The following is a 24,920-nucleotide window of genomic DNA, read 5'->3' on the forward strand; positions in this document are numbered from 1 at the left end:
GACATTTGACATTTTTATACTAAACCTTTGAAATTTGGTGTGCACCGTATACTGACAGTACTTCTCAGTTTAAACTAGTTGTTAAGGCTAGCTCTCAATAGCCTCACGTAGCTAGTAACTGCTGGGTTAGACTGTGCAGCTTTAGATTTTAGAATTATCTTGCCGGGTGCGGTGGCTCACCCCTGTAATCCCAGCACTTTGGGAGCCCCAGGTGGGTGGATCGCCTGAGGTCGGGAGTTTGAGACCGTCCTAACCAACATGGTGAAACCCCTTCTGTACTAAAAATATGAAAATTAGCTGGGTCTGGTGGTTCACGCCTATAGTCCCAGTTACTCAGGAGGCTGAGGCACGAGAATCGATTGAACCCAGGGAATGGAAGTTGCAGTGAGCCAAGATCATGCCACTGCATTTCAGTCCTGGCCATCGGGTGAGACTCTGTTTGAAAAAAGAAAAAAAAAAAAAAAAAAAAAGGGGAAGAAAGAAAGAAAGAAAGAAAAAACAACAAAAAATTAGAATTATCAGGGAGGGATTTAAAAATAACTATGCTTACTATGTTTCAATGGCTTTTAAAAAAATGAAAAAAAAAAAAAAACCATTGAGCAAAAAATTTTCCTGGTTTTCTTACTCTGTTGTTGCTATGGCCTGTGGGGCCTGCCAGTTAGAGTTAAACAGTCAGTTTTGCTGTTTCTAGGCAGGAAAATGCTCGCATCATAAGTAAATGTCTAGGCATCCCAGGAGGTGACTGTGGTAATGTATATTTTCATTAGTCAATTCCACTCTTAAAGGTACAATTCTCCTGAGTTTTTAACATTTTCCTAGGGTGCCATCCTATATGTTAAATCCAAAATTCATGATTTCTTCTCAAAGGCAGTGTTACCATAATTCACACCATTTAGATATATTATTTAAAAAGTGTTTAAATCTATTCAACATTGTTCATTAAGCTTGTTAAAATCATAAAAATATCTTGTCATGTCTGATTAACTCAACTGAATTCAGTTTATAAACAGTACTGCTGTTCTACAATGTGCTATTTATTGTTTAAGTCTAGAATTCATTAGTGTTTCCAATAACTGAAAGGGATGGAGTATTTTACTAAGATTTCTGTTATAATTATAATAAATTTAAGACTGTGGGCCAATTTTATGAAATCTATGAAATATAGAAATGATAGGAAGTAAATGAATTTAACATAGTTCTAGCATTCATTTTGTTTAAAAGCCAATGTTCGGTGAAAACATTGTTGTTTTTCTCTTCTGAAAACCTGAAGCAAGTAATGCTAGAAACGTGATTTTCTACAGAATTGACAGGTTGGTAAGATGATATATGACTGAAGTAATATCATTCATCTATTTAATGTTTATAACCTGGGAACATGCCTTATAATATGAGCAAATGCCTACATGTTTCAATATACTCCTAAATATAAGAGACTTTAAGCTCCTATGTTCACAAAGAAGTATTGTCTGTAAATTACATCTCAATAAGTTTAATATTTATAAAATAGGAGGAGAGAAGACTAGCACTAGTCGAATAAGAGAAAAACAGTAAGCTTGTCTGATCTACAAGTGCATCTGTGAATGGGTAGGTTAAAGTAGAAACTATTCTCTACCTCCTTGAGACTGTGATTAACAGCCTGGAATGGTACAAATTCACTGGATGAAGACAGGAAATAAGCTCAGGCTTCTGGCTCCCTTTCCCAAATTACCCCAGGGAAACAATGGAAGGAAGAAGGAAACACTTGGCAAACAGACTACACAACAGCAACCCTGGTTGCAAGATAACAACGGAGTATTATTTCTAAAATATGAAGGAAAAGAACTTGAGCCTAGAATTTTATATCCAGTCAAATTCTCATTTAAATAGGAAGGCATCTTTTCTGTTGCAGTGATAACAAATTGCCACATACTTACCTGCTTAAATCAGTACATCTTTATTATTTCACAATCCTCTAGGTCACAAGCCTGAGATGGCTTGATTGGTTTCTCTCCTCCCAGTCCTCAAGGTCAAAATCAAGGTATCCACCTGCTGGGCTCTGATTGGGAGATTCTGGGACACATCTGCTTCCAAGTGCATTCAGGTTGCTGGCAGAATCCAGTCCTTGGACCTGTGGGACTGAGGTCCCAGCTTCCCTGCTGGCTGTCAGCTGCAGCCCTTCCCTAACTCCTAGAGGCCCCTCTGCAGTCTTGCTCACGGCCCCCACAGCTCACAGCCAGCAACAGTGCATGGAATCCTTCTCATGCTTAGAATCTCTCTGACATCGGACGCATCTGTCTTGGCTCCAGCCTGAGAAAATTCTCTGCTTTTTAGAGCTCATGTGATGGCACTGGGCCCACTCAGAGAATCCAGGAAAATCTCTCTATTTATGACTGTGCAGAGCCTAGACTAGCGGTGCCTAGACTCACAGTACCTAGACTAGCGGTGCCTAGACTAGTAGCTGGTTTCTCTAGGTCCTCAGCCCTTATTCTCTCCATCCCCTTCTTCCTGGCCCCCTTTCCTTTCCCATTTCCATTCCCACTTTCATACACATTCCTTCTTTGCTTAAAATACTGGATTTTCCTGCTGCTGGTACGCTCCAGGCTCAAACAAACAGGCTAAGACAGCAGCTAGTTGTCCTATTATCAGTGTTTTCTAGAACATATCATTCTAGAAAAGGTACAGGAAACTTGAGGGGGCAGTTGCTGAATCCTGCCCATCATGTATCAGAATTATTCAAAACAGAAAACCTGAAGAATATTTGCCTCCTGAAGATCCAAGTTGGAAATAGTTTAGAGGAAGGTACCTCAATAGCAAGAGAAACACAGGAGATGCCAAAAGAGAACCGAGGAGGATGAGTGACCAAAGAATCTGTTCCAGATTACTGTTATCTCACAACAAGGGAAATGTGAAGTTAGGATCACAGAAACAAGGAAGTGTAGCTAAGAGTAACCGAGAATTACAGCTAGGAAAGATATCAGGAAAATGGGGCTGGAGGTGGCATGGGAAAGGAATAGGAAAATGTGCTGATACTTCTAAAATTAGGAATAAAATGAAACCGTTAATACCAATAAATGTGATACCTATTGGTATGAGTCATAGGTTAAGGGTGGCCACCCTGAGAAGAAAACTAGAATATATAACTTTTAACCAACCAAAGAAAACCTCAGTATACTAAATGGAGCACAGGTATGGAGGGGGAAATACCAGCAATAAAAAACACAATAAATACACGTGGACCGGGCACAGTGGCTCATGCCTGTAATCCCTGCACTTTGGGAGGCCGAGGTGGGAGGATCGCTTGAGCTCGGGAGTTCAAGTCCAGCCTGAGCAATATAGGCAGACCCCATCTCTACAAACAAATATAGAAAACTAGCCCAGTGGGTGGCGCATGCTTGTAGTCCTGGCTACTTGGAGGCTGAGGCAGTAAGATGGCCTGAGCCCAGGAGTTAGAGGCTGCAGCTAGCTATGACCACGCCGCTGCACTCCAGCCTGGACAACAGAGGAAGACCCCGTATCTTAAAATAAACAAACAAAAAAGATGGCATAGCTAAATCCTAAACAGTAATAATTACAATAAAGGTGAATTACTAAACTCATCACATAAATCACTGAAACTCCCAGGCTGGATTTTAAAATATCAAATAATATACACTATTTTCAAAAGACAATGTTAAATGTAAAGTTTAAAAATGATAGGTGCTGTATCTCTCAAGAAAGGCTACTTTGTTTGTTTGTTTGTTTTAGCCACTACAATATGCTTTATTGTTCTTGGAAAGGGCTCAGGATTTGGTTTAAATCAGGCTGCACACTTTTCATCAGTCTCACATCTCTCTCCCCATGCCAAGCTGGCTCCAGCTGGCAATGCCGCATTAAATCCCAGGGAGACCTTCAGAAACTTCCAGAAGCCCCCCCTTCTCCTGACCCCCCGCACCCCTACAGTCCAAGACTTCCTATGTTGGCCCAGGACCCCTGCTTAGGGTCCAGCCTGGAACTCGCCAACCCGACCCACTCCGGACCAGCCTGGTAGCAGGAATAGAGCTGGAGGCAGACACCCAACTCTGCACCAGCAACTGTGCCACTGGGGACCTGGAGCCCAGGGTGTGACATGCCTGGAGGAAGCACAGGGCCCCTGCATGAGTCACCCCAGCCCTCAAGGCTGTCACAGCTCCAGTGGCCCCGCCCTGCCCACTTGCAACTCCAGGCCATGGATCTGGAAATGCTTGGATTCTTGCTCCCTCTCAGACCCCAACCCTTCTTTTCTCCTTCTCTTTCCTCCTGGCCCCCTTATCTTTTCCCATTTCCATTTCCGCTTTCAGACTCGTGCCTTCTTTGTTTAAAACACAGATTTTTGGCTGGGCACTGTGGCTCATGCCTGTAATCCCAGCACTTTGGAAGTCCAAGGCGAGTGGATCACGAGGTCAGGAGTTCAAGACCAGCCTGGCCAATATAGTGAAACCCTGTCTCTACTAAAAATACAAAAAAATTACCTAGGTGTGTTGGCAGGCACCTGTAATCCTAGCTACTTGGGAGGCTGAGGCAGGAGAATCACTTGAACCTGGGAAGTGGAGAGTATAGCAACTTGACATTGTGCAACTGTACACCAGCCCCTGCAACAGTGTGAGACTCCATCTCAAAAAAAACAAAACAAAACAAACAAACAAAAAAAGGCAAGATTCTTTTGGCCCTGGTGCACTCTAGGCTCAATCAAACCAGATGAAGACAGCAGTTTGCTGTCCATCATCACACTATGTTTTCTAGAAGATTCTATCCTGATGAAGCACCCCCAGACTGGTTGAAAACCAAAGTTACTCTTCCTTGGAAAATCTTTGTGGACACCTAGGTGGGCATTCAAATTTCCACGTTGTGGCCAGTTGCAGTGGCTGTAATGCAGGGGCCTAGAATCCCAGCACTTTGGGAGGCCGAGGCAGGTGGATCACCTGAGGCCACGAGTTCGAGACTAGCCTGGCCAACATGGTGAGACCTTGTCTCTACTAAAATTGCAAAAATTAGTTGGGCACAATGGCAGATGCCTGTAATCCCAGCTACTCGGAAGGCTGAGTCAAAAGAATCGCTTCAACCTGGGAGGCAGTAGTTGCACTGAACTGAGATCATCCCACTGCACTCCAGCCTGGGCGACAGAGCGAGACTGTCTCAAAAAAAAAAAAAAAAAAAGGCAAAAAAGTATTACCAACTTGTGTCAATCATGAGATCTCCAACCTCGATGCTGCCACCTTCAGGCCCCTGGGGGGCTCAAACTCCCCTCTGCACCTGTGCTATTCCTCTGAGCCCCATTCACTCCCACAAATGTCTCATTCATTCTCTGGTTCACTCAGCCTCCAACCACCCTTAAATCATGTCAGGCTCACCAGGTGATGGAGAGAAAAATCATCCTCTGTGGGTCTGAAAAACACGCCTGAGTCCTGATGGTGGGTCTTGCTTTCATTTCTACCCCCTCACAGCACCCCCAGGGCCATGAAGAGGCCACAGCCTGGGCTCAGAGCTCCAGCTCTCCTCAGGGTGGGCCTGGCATTTGCTGACTTTAGGGAGGGCAACAGGGCTCACAACTGAAATAGGAGACCTGCCCTGGGTGCTTAGCATGTGCAAGGACAAGGTTCCTTGTAGAATCTGCTCATTTCATCTGTGTTTGTAGCATTCGTCATTTTTCCACATGTGGACATTCATGCCCAGAAAGCTGAAGAACCTTGCACAGGAATATTCAGCCACCGTATCAGCTGACTTCCACGTCTGAATGCAAGATCTCTAGATCACAGCCATTACAGTCACTTTTGAGCCACTTCTATCCCCATCATGGGCAGACCTGAGTCTGGTGGCCAGATGCCTGCAGCAGGGGTGAGGCACCAGGGCCCAGGTGTGCAGAGAGGCCCCTCCTCCTGTCATCTGGCTGTCCTGCTTGGGGCTCTCCTGCCAGCCTCCTCCTGCTTTCGTCCTGTTCCCTCAGTCACTGACCCAGGTCACCCAGCCTCAGGGGTGGGGCTGCCAGGGCCTTCCCAGTGGCCTCCTCCCAGGAGTAACCTGGGCTCCTGCCCTCAGCCCTGTACATGGGAGGCTCTTCTCACACACAGATCCCTGGACCCACCAAGCTATGCCCCTCCCAAATCTGAGAACTGCCCACCCCCCTGTGTCTGTTGTCCTCTAGACTATCCTTCACATGGCCCCTCCCGGACAGAGGCTCTAGTGCTTCAGGCCAGAACCTTTTGGCTCCTGTGTCCCTGCTCAATCACAGAGATGGCTGCCATCCCATGTCCCTGTCCTGAAGCATAGACAGGTCCTGGACTTGGTCCAGGCCTCCTCCCCTTTCCCACATCCTCAGGACCCTGGGGACTGATGGTCACCAGGTGAAGGTCTCCCCACATGAAGACTGTGCGAGTGGGAGGTCTGTGCCTATTCTTCTCATTCAATAGTGGAACCGGCTGAGTGGCTGGGGACAGAGTGGGACTCAGGGGCTCTGCCCAGTCTTCACCCCAGGCTAAGCCCTCCCTTGAGGCCAAGGGCCACTGGGCTCCCCACCTCCCTCTGGCTTCTGCCCACAGATCTAGATGGTTTCATGATGACTGAGACAAGGATGCACTCGGGTTGCCCCTTTGAGGATGGCTGCAGTGACCATCCAGAGACTGAGCCGAGGTGCCGATGCAGCCATGGATTTGGGTGTGGTTGGACCGAGAAGGTGTGTGGCAAAGTGAGCCCCACGCATGCGTAGACCCCTCCCTCGGCTTCTGCTCTCCATGGAAACACAATTGATCACATGATGATTGATCACTGTAGGCCTCCAGGGCTTTCTTTTTTTTTTCTTTTTTTTTTTTCCAGAATTCATGAAGGGATATAGAATATACTCAAAGACCTCATGCTTTTAGTGGAGAGGCAAAGAAGGTCCGCTCCGGACTGGGGAAGCGGCTGCGCCCTGAACGGAGAGGGGCGGGGACTCCGCGACATCGGCAGAGGGAGGGCGGGTGTCGCTGGCGCAGGCGGTGACGGGGAGACACCGCCGCCACTGAGTATGCCTGTGCAAGTTTCTTCACCTTCCTGTGCGTGTTTACATTGTGGTAATGATAAATGCTGTGTTGAAAACTTAGGTGATGGGGCCATGGAAGGAATCGCGTCCTGGCCCGCTCGGGGCCTGTGCAAGCCGCCACCAAGCCGCGGGGACGGGTTGGAGGGGAAAGTTTCATCAGCCAGGCCGCTGCCAGATGACAGCGTGACGGGGTGGAGCATTCCTAACAAGGGCAGGCTAGGATCCCGCCCAGTGGATCCAGCCCGCCCCGGGGCGGGGTGCCGCGAAGAGGGGCGGGGCTAGGCAGCCTCTATAATTAGCAGGCCTGGGAGCCCGGAAGCGATTCATCAGCAAGACTCCACGTGGACCGCGCCTCCTGCCCCTCCGCTCCAGGTCTGCAATGGCAGCGGCCGCCAGCCCTGCGTTCCTTCTGTGCCTCTCCTTTCTGCACCTGCTGTCCGGCTGGTCCAGGGCAGGGCGGGCCGGTGAGTTCGGGGATGGAGCCTAAGCGGGGCGGGGTCCAAACCTGGTGGGCTGTGGACTGCAGCGGGTTTCAGAGGAGGGGAGGCTTCTGGAAGGACTGGCGCGATCTCCCGGAACATCGCGGTCTCCCCGAACATCGTGGTCTTCCCGAATATCGCGGTCTCCCCGAATATCGCGGTCTCCCGGAACATCTCCGTTTCCCCAAACATCGCGGTCCCCCCGAACATCCTGGTTCCCCTAACATCCCTGTTTCCCCGAACATCGAGGTTCCCCCGAACATCGCGGTCTCCCAGAATATCGCGAACTCCCCGAACATGCCCAGCTGACGGCACTTAGTTCCCCTCTGTGGCTCCTTTCCGCCGGGCCGGCTTCCTGCGGCTGCTGCTTGCTCCGCAGGCCAGGAGGAGGCTTCTGGAAGGACTGGTGCGATCTCCCCAAACATCGCGGTCTCCCCGAACATCGCGATCTCCCCGAACATCGCGGTCTCCCCGAACGTTGCCATCTCCCCGACATCTCGATCTCCCCGAACATGCGCGGCTAAAGGCACTCAGTTCTCCTCCGCTGCTCCTTTCCGCCGGGTCCCACTCCTGCTGCCGCTGCTAGCTCCGCAGGCGAGGAAGCTTATGGATGCACCCGCGCGATCTCCCCGAACATCGCGGTTTCCCCGAACGTCGCGGTCTCCCCGAACGTTGCGATCTCCCCGAACATCTCGATCTCCCCGAACATGACCTGCTGAAGGCACTCAGTTCCGCACCGCGGCTCCTTTCCGCCGGGTCTGCTTCCGGCGGCTTCTGCTTCCCCGCAGGCCAGGAGGCTTCTGGAAGGACCCGCGCAATCTCCCCGAACATCGCGGTCCCCCGGAACATCCCGGTCTCCCTGAACATCGCTGTGTCCCCTAATATCGCGATCTCCCCGAACATCGCTGTCTCCCGGAACATCGCCGTCTCCCGGAACATCGCGATCCCCCCGAACATAGCGATCTCCCCGAACATCCCGGCTGAAGCCACTCAGTTCCCCTCTGCGTCTCCTTTCCGTCCGGCCCACTTCCTGCGGCTGCTGCTTGCCGCGCAGGCCAGGAGGCTTCTGGATGGGCCGGCGCGATCTCCCCGAACATCGCTGTCTCCTCGAACATCGCGGCCCCCCCAAACATCGCCGCCTCCCCGAACATCGCGATCACCCCAAACATCGCGGTCACCCCAAACATCGCGGTCCGCCCGAACATCGCCATCTCCCCGAACAACGCGATCTCCCCGAATATCTCGGTCTCCCCGAACATGCCCGGCTGAAGGCACTCAGTTCCCCTCCGCGACTCCTTTCCGCGGGGTCCGATTTCTGTGGCTGCTGCTTGCCCCGCAGGCCAGGAAGCTTCTGGATGGACCGGCGCGATCTCCCAAACATTGCGGTCTCCCCAAACGTTGCGATCTCCCCGAACATCACTATCCCCCCGAACATGCCCGACTGAAGGCACTCACTTCCCCTCCGCGGCTCCTTTACGCCGGGTCGGCTTCCTGAGGCTTCTGCTTGCCGCAGGAAGCTTCTGGAAGGACCGGCGCGATCTCCCTGAACATCGCGTTCTATCCGAACATCGCGATCCGCCCGAACATCCCGGTCTCCCCGAACATCGCCATGTCCTCGAACAACGCGATTTCCCCAAACATCGCTGTCTCCCCGAACATCCCGATTCCCCCGCACATCGCTATCTCCCCGAACATCGCGGTCTCCCCGAACATCGCGGTCTCCCGGTACATCGCGGTTCCCCCGAACATCCCGGTTTCTCCGAACATCGCTGTCCTCCCGAACATCGCGATCCCCCCAAACATCGTGGTCCCCCCGAACATCGCCATCTCCCCGAACAATGCGATCTCCCCGAACACTTCGGTTTCCCGGAAAATCGCGATCTCCCCTAACATTGCCATCTCCCCGAACATCTCGATCTTCCCGAACATGCCCGGCTGAAGCCACTCAGTTCCCCTCCGCGGCTCCTTTCTGCCGGGTCCGATTCCTGCGGCTGCTGCTTGCCCCGCAGGCCAGGAAGCTTTTGGACGGACTGTCGAGATCTCCCCCAAAGTCGCAGTTTCCCCGAATGTCGCGGTTTCCCCGAACATCGAACATCGCCGTCTCCCCGAACTTTGCGATCTCCGCGAAAATCGAGGTCCCCTCCAACATCGCCGTCGCCCCGAACATCGCCGTCTCCCCGAACTTTGCGATCTCCGCGAAAATCGAGGTCCCCCCGAACATCGCCGTCGCCCCGAACATCGCGGCCTCCCCGAACTTTGCAATCTCCGCCAAAACCGAGGTCCCCCCGAACATCGCCGTCGCCCCGAACTTTGCGATCTCCGCGAAAATCGAGGTCCCCCCGAACATCGCCGTTGCCCCGAACATCGCGGTCTCCCCAGACATCCCGGTCTTGCCGAACATCACGGTCTCCCCGAACATCTCCGTTTCCCCGAACATCTCCGTTTCCCCGAACATCGCGATCTCCCCGAACATGCCAGGCCGAAGACACTCAGTTCTCCTCCTCGGCTCCTTTCCGCCGGGTCCACTTCCTGTGGCTGCTGCTTGCCCTGTAGGCCAGGAGGCTGCTGGATGGACCAGCGCGATCTCCCCGAACATCGCGGTTCCCCCAAACACCTCGGTCTCCCCGAACATAGCGGTCTCCCCGAACATCGCGATCACCCCGAACATCGCGATCCCCCTGAGCATTGCAGCCTCCCTGAACATTGCGATCTCTCCGAACGTCGCTATCTCCCTGAACATGCCCAGCTGAAGGCACTCAGTTCCCCTCTGGGGCTCCTTTCCACCGAGTCGGCTTGCTGCAGCTGCTGCTAGCCCCGCAGGCCAGGGGGAGCGTCAAAGAAGGCTGAAAAGGAATCCGAGGAGGGTGGAGGGGCCAAAGGGCTACAGAGGGCAAGGTGGGGCGGGGATCCCTGGTGCAGACCCTCCCTGGTGCAGACCCAGAGCCCCACTCGCCCTAGGGAAGGAGAAACCAGATCCCCGAACCCTAGCTGGGGTCAGGACAGGGGTGAAGGGAAGTTCCACAGGGAAGCAATCACAGGCCCCCCACCAGCCACAGCCCTGCTCTGCTCTGACCTGCTCTTCACCACACAAACCTTCCAGCACCTCCAGGGCTTCCTGCCCTGGAACTTCCCCCTACACTTTGGGGCAGACACTCACCTGCACCCAGGGGCTCACCAGACACTTCCTACTCCTCCCCTCACCATTCACTTTCACCACCGAAGTCGCATCCTTTCACTCTCCATCTCAGCTCACCCCAGTCACCACACAGGCCTCCCTTACCTCCCCATCCATGAAGGAGCCCTTAGCACCTCCTCCACCAACTAGCACCTTCTCCCCTTTTGCCTGAGGACACACCCCAGCAAACACACCCCACGCTTTCCACAGAACTTAGTGCAGGGGGGATGGGAAGAACCATTTCCCCCAGGATGACCCTGGGAGCACCCGTGAGTAGAGGCGCCCACTACTTCCCTTGGGTCCCAGACCCACCTGTTCTTCCTACTGGGGAGATAGGGTTATATAGAACAGTCACTACGCAGGCAGGAGTCAGCAAACCCTTTCTAGAAAGGAAAGGCTGAAGGCACTTTGGTCCTTGCTGGCCATGGGTTCTCTGTGTGTCAAGTCCTGTCCCTTTGTAGAGCAGCAGCAGGCAACGGCAACCTGCAGATAAAAGGGAGAACACATCTGAACACCATCCTAGGTTGCTGACCCCAGACGAGGGCACATGCTGTGTCCTGGCAATTGGTTCCCCATCCCCTAGGGTGTCATCTCCAAGTGCTGTAAATTAAAGAGTCACAGGTGTCTCCGACCCTGCCTGTGGCTTCTGGGTGGTGTGGATGTGATGGATGCGAGTGGAGGTTCTATGGTTTGGGGTCAATGCCCCCCTCCTTTGCTGCTGGGGGGCATCATTGGTCCCTTGGGGCGATCAGGGACCCTCTCTGAAGCCTCAGGTGTGAGCTGAGGGTGAGGGGTGCACCCATGCGGTGTCCTGGGGATCAGGGCCAACTGCTTGTGCGGCTTCTTGGTTCCCTGTGGCCCTGCTCCAGCCCATCCCAGGAGACCCACTTGCGTCTTCTCACTGCTGGGCCTATCTTCCTAATGACCTAAAGGGTGAGGAGCCACCGTGTGATGGGCAGCTCTGAGGCTGTGTAGTCACTGCCCTCCCATAGCTGGAGGCTCATCTCCACCAGGGCCCAGAACCACACTTGGAGCCACTTTTAAGTGAGGGGATTTTGCTGCTCTGAGTGGCACAGCCTTGCTTCTGAGCACTAGGGGACCCTGTTGTGATTCTGTGGTTGGCAATTGCCGTGAAATCCACATAGCACCTTTTCCAACCACACATGCCTCTGGGATCTTAGGGACTCCAGGGTCAAATAGCCATATTGGTAGGTCCAGTAACACCCCTTATGAGAGTGTTTATGGCTGCATCCCAGCTACAAGAGCAGAGTTGAATAGTGACAGGGGAGGTCATATGACCAGCACAACCTACACTAGTTACTACATTAACGACAAACACTATCCATTCCTGGTACAAATCCAGGAAATGTGAAATTATCATCGAATGAACCCAGCACATCCCTCTAAGCTGGACCTGACACAGGTGTCCGTCTGTTACTTTGCCCTAAATGCACCTCATGAGTAATAGGGGAGCAAGTTAATGCTTCAGGTCCCTGGGAGAAGGTCAGACCACACACTGTTCACCAGGAATGTCTGGGTATTTGCTGTTTCATGGTGTACATTTACCAGAGTGAATGCCTATCTGGCTCTGTGAGAGAGTCTGAAGGAGTCATTGCAGTTGCTGTGAGGTTGAAGGAGCCCACCAGGGCCTCTGGGCGCTCCTTTTAGTAATGGACTCTGGGACTGAGATGTGGCTCAGTTCTCAAAGCTGGGCAAAGGAGCTCAGTTATTTCCTGGGGTGACTCCTTTCAGCCTCCAGGTCATCCATCCTTGCGTTTTATCTTTGTTTGCTGTAATTATTTAACTCTAGCAGTATCCGGGTTGAGTTTCCATTTCTTTTGGATCTTTGACTCCTTTGTTCTATGAGCCATGGGCATACCTTTGTATGGCTGAGGTCCCCAGCTAGCATTGTGACTTCTTTAATTATTTCCATCATTGCACCCTCCTTCCTCCTGACAGTTGACGGCCTCCAATTGAGATCTCTTATTTCAGGATTTTCCATCACCATTACTACTGGGAGCCCATTTCAGGAAGAGCATTTCCTACCCCCAATCCCGGCCTTCAGCAACAGGCATCCCTGAGCTTCTTGACAGTCTGCTGCCTTATCCCAGGGCCTTCTTTATATGCTGAGTAAACAGGAGTCCTCCAGGCATCCCATGAGCCCAGAGGATGGACATCGTTCTGGATTTTCATACTGCAGCCACTCTGGCATGGGAGCTTCTCTGAGCCTTTTGGTTCTTTCCTCTATACCCTGACTTAGAAGTTCTGGATTTTCCACTTCCTGCCCTGTGAACCATCCCTTTCCAAGGTTCCAGGAATTCATGCTTATAGCAGATGGGCGACTTCACCAGGGCTTTGCCAACGTATTAAATCCTGTGACCCGTGACAATAATCACTTGCTTATCAAAACTGAATTCTGCCCTCACTGCCCCCCCCTCCGTCCACTGCGCTGGAGCATCCCAGGGCAGCTCCCACACCCTCTCCCGCCTCCTGCAGTCCACATGGACTGCTGCTGAGGGTCCTTCTCATCCAGGCCTTTTCCTGCCACAGCAGGCCTGGCACCTCCATGACAAGGTCATGTGCTGACCAACATGGGCACAGAGCAGGTGGGACATGTCTGGAGGGGACATGTGGTTTCATGGCCACAGGAGCCTTCCCCTCCATGTACTCAAGCAAGGGAGACGCTCTACTCATTAGCTAGTTTTCATGACAGTCCTGGCTGGCACATCTTGCTCTGCCAGCCCAGCTCCTCAGAGGCCTTCACTTGCAGTCACCATAAGGGGGAGGAGGGGATTTAAGTTCCACTTCCCCCCACACTAACCCCCTCCTTTGTTTTTCTTCCATAGACACACACTGTCTTTGCTATGATTTCATCATCATTCCTAAATTCAGACCTGAACCACGATGGTGTGCAGTTCAAGGCCTGGTGGATGAAAGGCCTTTTCTTCACTATGACTGTGTTAACCACAAGGCCAAAGCCTTTGCTTCTCTGGGGAAGAAAGTCAATGTCACAAAAACCTGGGAAAAACAAACTGAAACACTAGGAGACGTGGTGGATTTCCTCAAAGGGCAACTGCCTGACATTCAAGTGGAGAATTTAATGCCCATTGGTAAGTTTAAAATGGCCCAGGGAACAGATACAGTAGTGACTTAGAGGCATTTATTGGTTTCATGCAAAAAATAAACCAGAAGTTTGTGTCACACAAGAGGCTGAGAAGCATGGGCAGGATGCAGCAGAAAGAGCAAGTCCAGGAGCCAGGAAAGGAAGCAGGGTGGGGCTCAGGACTTGTCAAGATCAGAACTGATCTCTTTCCAATGGGGCAGAGCCCCTCATTCTGCAGGCCCGGATGTCTTGTGAGCACAAAGCCCAAGGACACGGCAGAGGATCTTGGCAGTTCCTCTTCAATGGACAGACGTTCCTCCTCTTTGACTCAAACAACAGAAAGTGGACAGCGCTTCAACCTGGAGCCAAGAAGATGAAAGAGAAGTGGGAGAAGAACACGGAGGTGACCACGTTCTTCCAGAAGATTTCAATGGGGGATTGTAAGACATGGCTTGAAGAATTTTTGATGTACTGGGAACAAATGCTGGATCCAACAAGTAAGTGAGAGGGGAAAAAAGGAAGCTGTCTTGAGTTCGTATATTATCAGCCCAGTGTGTGAGTGTGTGTGAGTGCATGTGTGAGTGTTTGAGTATAAACATGACCCCCTCATGAGAGGCTCCTCCTGGGTGTGCTGGCATGCCTGTGCTATCTCATCCTCCTCTGCCTTCTTCCTCCTGACTCCTCTTCCTCCCTGCACTTGCTTCTGCTCCACCCACGGTGCATTTCTCACCAAGTTGGAATCTGTGGGTGTCATAGTGTTTCCATATCTTTTTCGTTAGTGTTCCTTTCTCCTAGAATCGCCTTTTCTTTCCTCTTCCCTCGTCTGCTTCTGTAAATCCATCAAAATCACCTCCAATGCCAGGGCCCAAGACCCTCCCCTCCCTGGCCTTGGGGCATCACCTCCTCTTCCGCCAGAGCAGGAGGGTGGACTGTGCTGTCACCTTGCTTCCCTCAGCAGCCGTGTGAGCTCCCGGAGGACAGGGGACACCCCCTTTCCCTTCCTACCGCAGGACCTGTCCCAGAGGTTGCCCCACAGCAAAGGAGGACAAAAGGTCTGCCTTCTAGGATGATCTGGGGTGGCAGGAGCTGAGGAGGCATCTCCTAAGATTTGGGGCCTGGACAAGGGTTGTCACTCCTATGTTTCCATTTCAGAACCACCCACTGTGGCCCAAGGCACAACCCACCCCAAAGCCATGGCCACCACCCTCATTCCCTGGAGGCTCCTCCTCATCATCCTCCTCTGCTTCATTCTAGCTGGCAGCTGAGGAGAGTTGTTTAGATTGACAGGTAATGTGGGCAATATTGGGAGGGGAGCAAGGGGCAGATGGGTGAGATGGGAGAGATGGGAGGATGTGGAAGGAGAATTCCCAGAGTCCCAGAGGCCGGGAACTTCTCATCCTGACATGAGACAGATGAATGAGACCTGGTGTCGCCTGTTGGCAATGACCTGGGCAGCTCAACCTTGAGTTCTGATGGATTCTCACTGTCAGAGGCCAGAGGGAAAGGGAGGGGCCCATACCAAGGCTTAAGGCATATTGAGCTTGAGAGGGTTCAGCCAGTTCAGGCCTGTTTCAGAGCAGGTTCCTATTTGGGAAGGGTAGCGGTATGTGGCCTGCAGGCAGCAGGAACTCAGGTGTGGGGAGTCTGCACAGTAGGAGAGGAGCAGCGTGACCACTTCACCTAGGATGTCAAGAGAAAGGGTGTCCCTGGAGAAGGCTACAAAGAGAGTGATCTGGGAGAATCCCAGGACGAGGGGGCTGTGAGGGCCTTGGCCCACCCAATTCCAAAGGCTGCATTCCCAGAGAAAGCAGCTCAGGTCCCAGCAGTTAAGGTAGAAGGTGAAGAGTGGAGCATGTCCGGACTGAGATTCAAGAAAAAACCAGGCCCGTTGGACCCATGGGATTCCTGGCCGGGTCCTGGGGCGATGCCCCTGCCATTCTACCTCCTGCACACTCCAGATCCTGAGCCAGCTGATGGCCCTGCCTGGAGCAGAGTGGACTCGGGCAGGGCAGCTGAGCTGCTGCTGGAGTTCCATGCCCACCACTGAACTTGGTTAGGAATGAATGGGGCGGGGCAGGGGCAGTCCCATTCAAAGCTATGGGTGCAGCTCCCAGGGAAAGGAGAGGTTGAGAGCAAAGGGGAAAGAAGGAGGTTTGCCTGCAAGCCCACCCAAGGCCAGGGAACACGGAAACAAAGACCTCTCTTTGGACAGCGCTCCCCCAGGTCCTCTAGACCCCTCCGTGAGAAGGGGGAGCAGGCCCTCCCTGGGGGTGCACAACCCTCATTACCAGCCTCAATTCTGAGCCCTCATGTGCTGTAACAGGACCTGAGCTGGCTCTGTGGTGTGGTGAAGGAGGGTGGAGGTTGGGACAGGCTGCAGAGCAAAGGGTAGGTTTGGAGGGAAATACATGTTCCTTATTTGGGGGAGAGGCTCCGAAATGGGGAGGGCCTGGAAGGGATCACCCAGGACAACAGACCCAGGTTTTTCTCAGCCACTTAAACCAACGCTTCATCTTTTCTGAAGGTGGAAGATGATATCAAGAAGCCTCTGTTAGCCTGTTCTGGTTCCTGCTCTCCCTTCAGGGAGGCCACCTGTCTACTCACCACTGTGCCTTTCTGGAAAGCAGGAGTGCAAGCCTTAGCAAGTCCACAGGCCCCCAGGAGATGATGAGGACGTTGTAGACTCAGCGTCTCATGCCACTCATTACCTTTGCTGATGATCCTAGCAGCCATTTTTCTTAACGTCTTCTGCCACTTTCTCTCAGTGCTAACGGATGGAATTCCTGCACAAGTTTTAACTGAACAAGAAATCCCAGCAAAACGCATTTTCTTTCTACTTCTTTGATTGTGGAAAAGCAGACACTTCTCTGAAGCATGACCTTATTCTTCCAAACAGTATCGCTAGTAAAATAGCATGCTGGACTTTAGACCTCAGGGATCCTTTCCATGCAGTGACCAAAAATTGTGATAATCCTTTTTATTTTTATGGCTTTTTACAGTTTCTCATTCTGTCAACCATATTGGAGTGAAGTAGTGGCATATGCATCACTCACTGTAATCTCCATCTCCTGGGCTCAAGTGATCCTCTAGACTCAGCCTCTAGAATAGACTACAGGCACACGCCACCAGGGCCGGCAAATTGTTTTATTTTTAGGTAGAGATAGGGTCTTCCTATGTTGCCCAGGATGGTCTTCAAATCTTGGTCTCAAGCAATCCTCCCACCTTGGCCTCCCAATGCTCTGGGATTACAGACATGAACCACAGTGCCTGTTGTAGAAATTTTTAATTATTTAATATGAAAATATTACATTCATGATTATTTTATTTAGTAAATAAAATAATAGAGAGCCCAGAAATAAACCTGCACACTTAACCGCCATCTAATCTTCAACATAAATGAGCAATGTGGGAAAGATTCCCTATTTGAAAATTAGTGCTGGGATATCTGGCCAGCCATATGCAGAAGAAGGAAACTGAGCCCCTAGCTCTCCCCATATATGTTAAATAACTCAATATGGATGAAAGATTTAATGTAAGTACTAAAACTAAAAATCCTGGAACATAACCTAAGAAATACCAATGCAGACATAGCGCCTGGCAAAGATTTCATGAAGAAGACACTAAAAACAATTGGAACAACAACAAAAATGGACAAGTGGGACCTCATTAAACTAAAGAAATCTGCACAGAAAAAGAAACAAGCAACACACTAAATAGACAGCCTGTAGAATGGGGGAAACTATTTGCAAAGTATGCATCTGACAAAGGTCCAATATCCGGAATCTACAAGGAACTTAAACAATTGAACAAGCAAGAAGAAAAAAACCCAATTAAAATTGGGCAAAGACATGAACAGACACTTTTCAAAAGAAGACCTACAAATTGGCCAAGAAACATGAAAAAGTGCTCAATATCACTAATCATCAGATAAGTGCAAATCACAACTGCAATGAGTTACCGTCTCTAACCAGTCACAAAGTCGGAGATGTTGGTGAGGCTGCAGAGAAAAGGAAATAGACACTGTTGGTGGGAAAGCAAACGTGTTCAGCCACTATGGAAAACAGTTTGGAGATTCCTCCAAGAACTTAAAATAGAACTACCATTCTACCCAGCAATCCCACTACTCAGGATATATCCACAGGAAAAGAATTCATTTTATCAAAAAGACAAATGCACCAATATGTTCACTGCAGTGCTATTCTCACTAGCAAGGACACAGAATCAGAATCTAAGTGCCCAGGAACAGTGAATTGAATGAAAAAAAATGTGGTACATAGACACCATGGAAATCTATGCAGCCACGAAACACAGCAAAATCATGTCCTTTTCAGCAACATGGATGGAACTAGAGGGTATTATCCTAAGCAACCTAATGCAAGAACAGAAAACCACATACTGCATGTTCCCATTTGAAAGTGGCAGCTAAACACTGAATTCACATGAACCACAGATGCTGGAAATGACCAGACCGGAGAGAGACAAGGATCACCTGGCCTGAAAAAACACCTGTTAGGTACCATGCTTACTGTTTAGGTGATGGGATCATTGGGACACCAAGCCTCAGCCTCCCAAAATCCACCCATGTGAAAAACCTGTTTATGTCCTTTCATTTTATAGGTTGAAATTAAAGATGAATACATAAAATAAAATGATGCAAGGCCAAAAACAAATGGGGTTAACTGACCAAAGTGAGAGAACTCTGCACTATGAACCCAAACCCAGCTCAAAAAGATAAACTCTAGTCACTTAAAATAATCATAAGTCGTATGATGATAATTGTATAAAAATTTGTATGATGATAATTGTATAATAATTATATGCAAAAGTGCCAAAACCCTAAAATTAAACACTCCATAATGGAATTACAGTTGATTTCCATCTTGTTCTTTATACCCTTACTTTTTTTTCCATTTTCAAGTGACATTTTTGTTTATCCTCAGGAAATCCTTGCTGTCGGCCTTCTCCTTCTGCACCCACCACCTCCTTTTCCACTGTCATCCTCAGCCCTTCCTCTGGTCTGGGACTGTGGCTTCCTTGGCACTGAAGGCCCAAGAGCTGCATTCAGCCTCGACAGAGAGGATGATGTAGGGCCGGTTGTAGAGGTGCTCTCGGCATTGCAGAGGAACCTAACAGCTCGAGCCCTCTATTGCAGACAGCTGCGTTTCTCCATCAGGTTAACTACAACCAAGCCAGCCTTGCCTTTTTCCTCGTTTTTTTTCTAGTACTTCCGAACTCGTACTTGAAAATTTATATTCTTCCTCCTAACATTTCTTTTTACTTCTTGTTTGCACAGTACATCCTGATTTATTATGCCCAGAAAACACTGGATTCCCCATGTCACTGACAGCTGCAAGGCCACAGTCTCCACTTGCTGGAAGAGCACGTGGGGTTTGGAGCCCTTCAAAAGCCCCAGCCCCAGAGAACTCTATTTGGCCTGTCTGGAACACCCTGGATAAGCCTCATTCATTGGGCTTGTCATTGTTTGACCTGCTGAGGTCTCTTTCTAGGGAAAACCCAGATTCTCAAAGCATTGGCTAAAAGCTATCATTGCAACTGTGCAACCCCACCATATGCACTTAGAGTATGGAGAAAATATGTGCAAATTATATACCTGGTAAGGGACTGGTATCCCGAACATATAAAGCACTCTTACAACTCAATATTGTAAAGAGAAATAATGCAATACAAATATGTGGAAAGGTTTTGAATGAACATTTCTCCGGAGAAGTATATGTTGGCCACTAAGCTCATCAAAAGAGGCTCAACATCCATAGCCATTAGAGAAATGCAAATCACAGCCACAAGAAGATGCCACCTCACACCTAGTAGGATGGCTGTCATCATAATCACAGTGAAGACATGGAGAGACTGGATCCTTCATCCCTGCCAGAGGCAGAGCGCAGGGAGCTGGAGTCGGGGTGGAGTGTGGATGAGAGTGTGGCCTGGGGGGCTCTGATGGTGGCCAGTGGATTGGATTAAGGGATGCCTAGGTGGCTGGTAATGTATTCTTTCTGGGCATGTCTGTCAGGGTGTTGCAAGAGGAGAACGACATTTGAGTCGAGGGACTGGGAGATGAAGACCCCCATCAGTGTGGGCGGATATCACACCATGGGCTGCCAGCTGGGCTAGAAGAGAGCAGGCAGGAGAGGGTGGGGTGACCCTGTGGGCGGAGCTCTCTGGCTTCTCTCTGTCTTCCCTGGGGGTTCTTGCTTCCTTCCTCCTTGAACATCAGACTGCAGGTTGTTTTGCCTTAGGGCTCTGGGACTTGCACCAGCAGTTTCACATTTCCGGGGGCTCTGGGAGCTTTGGTGGGGGCTGAAGTCTGCCCTGTGGGCTTCCCCGGTATTGAGGCTTTCAGACTTGGACTGGCCTTTACTGGCTTCCCTCTTCCCCAGTTTGCAGACGGTCTACCATTGGACTTCACCTTGAAATCCTGTGTGCCAATTCTCCCTAATAAACTCATATATATATATATACACACACACACACACACACGCTGATGTATATATACACACACACTCATATATATATACACTCAGTACATACATATATTCTTATATATGTATGTACTCATTTACATACACACACGTGTCCTATTGGTGCAGTCACTCTGGGGAACCCTGAGTAACCCGGGGTGTGGGGGTTGTCCCTGTGTCAGCCTCTCCCCATTTTCGGGACGGGGGTTTCTCCTTGTTCTCTTGCCACCTGCTGCTTCTTCCCTTTCTCCCATCTTCTCTCTGAACCTATCTTTTTCATACGTCCGGGCTTTTCTCAGCCTCAGGACGTCCGTCCTGGAAGGGGCCTCAGCCCAGCAGAGTAACCAGGACCCCTGGACCGCAGGCGACGGGGTCGGGGAGGGGACGAAAAGAAGCTCCTGGCCAGACCCGTGGACCCAAAGTATAGGGGGAAGTTCAAAGGCAGGGAGCCCTGGAAATGCTGGAGGGTTTGTGTGGTGGAGGGCCGGTGAGAACAGAGCATCTCTGTTTGTCTGGGATGTCTGTGCTGCCGTTTCCGCAAGATCCCCACCCTCACCTCTGGTCATGCCTGTGTCCTAGTAGTTCAGGCTGTTTCCGCCCCAGGGCGCAGTGGAGGTGCCGGCCTCACTAGAGAGTCCCTCTGTGCCCTCCGGGCCCCCTCCAATCCTCTCGTCCCTCCCATCCTCCTGCTGTTATAGGATATAAGAAAGAAATCATTTAGGTAGATAGGGTTAAAAGAATCTCAGGCAAAAAATTTTCCTTCTATCAAAAATCAGCTCAGAAATTGCTCCCTTTCTAACCTCAAGCAGTTCAAAGAAATCGCTTGTCTTCTAACAAAGAGCAGCCTAAAAGATCAGTAAAACACAGATAAGCAACTCGGGTACAGAACCACCCCCTGCGAGGGCGCCGCCCACCAGCAGCCTCAAGCAGTCAGGCAGGGGATCCGCGCTGGAGCCTCGCTGTGGGAGCCCCAAGGACGCCAGCTGTAAGGTCACTTCTCCGCAGCAGCCCCGTGTAAAGTCCTCCCCGCCCCCCGCACCAGGCTGTAGGAGGAAACCATCAGCTGTCTCTGATTTCCCATTTCCTAAAGCCGGGAGACAAACATTGTCCCCTGAGGCGATGGGTGGAGTCCTCACACGTCTTCCAAAGGCGGTTCCGCCCCGCGGGTATCAGCCGGGCGCCGGGTGCCTCCGGGTGGGACATCGGTGGCAGCCGGGCGCCACCTGTGGGGCATCACTCAGGCAGGACCCGGCCTGAGCTCGAGCGTTGCAGGCGCCACGGGAGGAGCGCGCGGAACCCGGAAGAACTAGGCGGAGCGAAACTGAAACCACCCGCAACGAACTTTGACGAAAGCCTTTTGCAGCTGAAATCCGCAAATGCCTTTAATATCCTCCCTGAGGCGCGCAAGAGACAAAAATGACTTTAGAGCGACCCCGACCCTATTTTACCACCCACAGACACACAAAAACGAACACAGCAAAAGTAGAAAACCCAATCCCTGTGCTCTTTATGAAACAGGCATTTAAGAACAGAAAGAAGCAGTGCTCAAGTGGGAGGAAATATTTGCAAAACAATGAAGTGAAATGATCTCCTGGGAAAGGTGGGAAGCAGGAGAAAGGCGGAGTGAAACGACAGGGAGTTTCTCAGCGCTTCGGCTCCACCCGGGAGACCAAAGCCCCGGACGGCTCAGCGGGAGGCTCAGATGTTTCCCCGCGCGGTGTCCTCTGTTTTCCGTCGCCAAGTCCGGGTCCCAAAGGCGCTGGCTGAGAGCCCCACGTTCCTTCGTTGCATCCTGGCTCTGCTTCTGCTGCGGGACTGTCCCTGGACCGCACAGGCCGGTGAGTTCCAGGAATGGGTTGAAGAAAGCGGAGAGGGCGTCGGGGAGGACGGATTTCATACTGTGCCACGCCTTTCTCAATTCCCCGCGCAGGACTCCTTCTGCCCCTGTTGAGTCCCTGGGGTTGCTTTTCCCCGCCTGAGAAAATAGAGTGGCAGAAACGAGGCCAGAAACTGAGGGGAGTAAAACAACTCGTTGTCTGGGATAAATGCCAAGGTTCTTGGTCTCGCGGCCGAGGAAATCAAGGGTGGAGACGAACACCCACGGAGTGAGATTGGAGCACGAGTTTTTTAGGCGAAAGGAAACAGTAGCTCTTTTTTTTTTTTTTTTGAGACGGAGTTTCGTTCTTTTTTTTTTTTTTTTTTTTGATTTGGTTCAATACTTTATTTATTTATTTATTTATTTTATTATACTTTAAGTTCTAGGGTGCATATGCACAACGTGCAGGTTTGTTACATATGTATACATGAGCCATGTTGGTGTGCTGCACCCATTAACTCGTCATTTACATTAGGTGTATCTCCTAATGCTATCCCTCCCCCTTCTCCCCTCCCCACAATAGGACCCGGTGTGTGATGATCCCCTTCCTGTGTCCAAGTGATCTCATTGTTCAGTTCCCACCTATGAGTGAGAACATGTGGTGTTTGGTTTTCTGTTCTTGCGATAGTTTGCTGAGAATGATGGTTTCCAGCTGCATCCATGTCCCTACAAGGGACATGAACTCATCCTTTTTTATGGCTGCATAGTATTCCATGGTGTATATGTGCCACATTTTCTTAATCCAGTCTGTCACTGATGGACATTTGGGTTGATTCCAAGTCTTTACTATTGTGAATAGTGCCTCAATAAACATACGTGTGCATGTGTCTTTATAGCAGCATAACTTATAATCCTTTGGGTATATCACCAGTAATGGGATGGCTGGGTCAAATGGTATTTCTAGTTCTAGATCCTTGAGGAATCGCCACACTGTTTTCCACAATGGTTGAACTAGTTTACAGTCCCACCAACAGTGTAAAAGTGTTCTTATTTCTCCACATCCTCTCCAGCACCTGTTGTTTCCTGATTTTTTAATGATTGCCATTCTAACTGGTGTGAGATGGTATCTCATTGTGATTTTGATTTGCATTTCTCTGATGGCTAGTGATGATGAGCATTTTTTCTTGTGTCTGTTGGCTGTATGAATGTCTTCTTTTGAGAAGTGTCTGTTCATATCCTTTGCCCACTTTTTGATGTTTTTTTTGTTTTGTTTTTTATCTTGTAAATTTGATTGAGTTCTTTATAGGTTCTGGATATTAGCCCTTTGTCAGATGAGTAGATTGCAAAAATTTTCTCCCATTCTGTAGGTTGCCTGTTCACTCTGATGGGAATAGTTTCTTTTGCTGTGCAGAAGCTCTTTAGTTTAATTAGATCCCATTTGTCAATTTTGGCTTTTGTGGCCGTTGCTTTTGGTGTTTTAGACATGAAGTCCTTGCCCATTCCTATGTCCTGAATGGTATTACCTAGGTTTTCTTCTAGGGTTTTTATGGTTTTAGGTCTAACATTTAAGTCTCTAATCCATCTTGAATTAATTTTCGTATAAGGAGTAAGGAAATAATCCAGTTTCAGCTTTCTACTTATGGCTAGCCAATTTTCCCAGCACCATTTATTAAATAGGGAATCCTTTCCCCATTTCTTGTTTTTGTCAGGTTTGTCAAAGATCAGATGGCTGTAGATGTGTGGTATTATTTCTGAGGGCTCTATTCTGTTCCATTGGTCTATATCTCTGTTTTGGTACCAGTACCATGGTCTTTTGGTTACTGTAGCCTTGTAGTATAGTTTGAAGTCAGGTAGCGTGATGCCTCCAGCTTTGTTCTTTTGGCTTAGGATTGTCTTGGCAATGCGGGCTCTTTTTTGGTTCCATATGAACTTTAAAGCAGTTTTTTCCAATTCTGTGAAGAAAGTCATTGGTAGCTTAATGGGGATGGCATTGAATCTATAAATTACCTTGGGCAGTATGGCCATTTTCACTGTATTGATTCTTCCTATCCATGAGCATGGTATGTTCTTCCATTTGTTTGTGTCCTCTTTTATTTCACTGAGCAGTGGTTTGTAGTTCTCCTTGAAGAGGTCCTTTACATCGCTTGTAAGTTGGATTCCTAGGTATTTTATTCTCTTTGAAGCTATTGTGAATGGGAGTTCATTCATGATTTGGCACTCTGTTTGTCTGTTACTGGTGTATAAGAATGCTTGTGATTTTTGCACATTGATTTTGTATCCTGAGACTTTGCTGAAGTTGCTTATCAGCTTAAGGAGATTTTGGGCTGAGACAATGGGGTTTTCTAAATATACAATCATGTCATCTGCAAACAGGGACAATTTGACTTCCTCTTTTCCTAACTGAATACCCTTGATTTCTTTCTCTTGCCTGATTGCCCTAGCCAGAACTTCCAACACTGTGTTGAATAGGAGTGGTGAGAGAGGGCATCCCTGTCTTGTGCCAGTTTTCAAAGGGAATGCTTCCAGTTTTTGCCCATTCAGTATGATATTGGCTGTGGGTTTGTCATAAATAGCTCTTATTATTTTGAGATACGTTCCATCAATACCGAATTTATTGAGAGTTTTTAGCATGAAGGGTTGGTGAGTTTTGTCAAAGGTCTTTTCTGCATCTATTGAGATAATTATGTGGTTTTGGTCTTTGGTTCTGTTTATATGCTGGATTACATTTATTGATTTGCGTATGTTGAACCAGCTTTGCATCCCAGGGATGAAGCCCACTTGATCATGGTGGATAAGCTTTTTGATGTGCTGCTGGATTTGGTTTGCCAGTATTTTAGTGAGGATTTTTATATTGATGTTCAT

The 24,920-nt window shown here is 49.7% G+C and overlaps 1 protein-coding gene and 1 long non-coding RNA gene across 4 annotated transcripts in view; both read left to right on the forward strand.

The window, feature by feature from the left end:
* Positions 1-6,661: 6,661 nt before the first annotated feature.
* LOC694341 (UL16-binding protein 1) lies at positions 6,662-18,631 on the forward strand. Its single transcript, XM_001082270.5, has 5 exons — positions 6,662-7,473; positions 13,510-13,773; positions 13,988-14,263; positions 14,919-15,053; positions 16,291-18,631. Exons 1-4 carry the CDS (start codon positions 7,389-7,391, stop codon positions 15,029-15,031), a joined length of 738 nt encoding a protein of 245 aa, XP_001082270.3. The 5' UTR covers positions 6,662-7,388; the 3' UTR covers positions 15,032-15,053; positions 16,291-18,631.
* Positions 18,632-21,269: 2,638 nt separating this feature from the next.
* The window catches only part of LOC144340298 (uncharacterized), a 94,788-nt gene continuing 91,137 nt past the window's right edge, over positions 21,270-24,920 (forward strand). For 2 of the 3 annotated variants that reach the window (XR_013416238.1, XR_013416239.1), the window contains exon 1: positions 21,271-22,080. This is a non-coding gene — a long non-coding RNA (uncharacterized LOC144340298). Of the gene's footprint in view, positions 22,081-24,920 lie in introns of all 3 variants that reach the window. The other variant, XR_013416236.1, reaches the window with a different exon arrangement.

This window comes from Macaca mulatta, chromosome 4, assembly GCF_049350105.2.
Source record: "Macaca mulatta isolate MMU2019108-1 chromosome 4, T2T-MMU8v2.0, whole genome shotgun sequence".
In the NCBI taxonomy this organism is placed as follows: Eukaryota; Metazoa; Chordata; class Mammalia; order Primates; family Cercopithecidae; genus Macaca; species Macaca mulatta.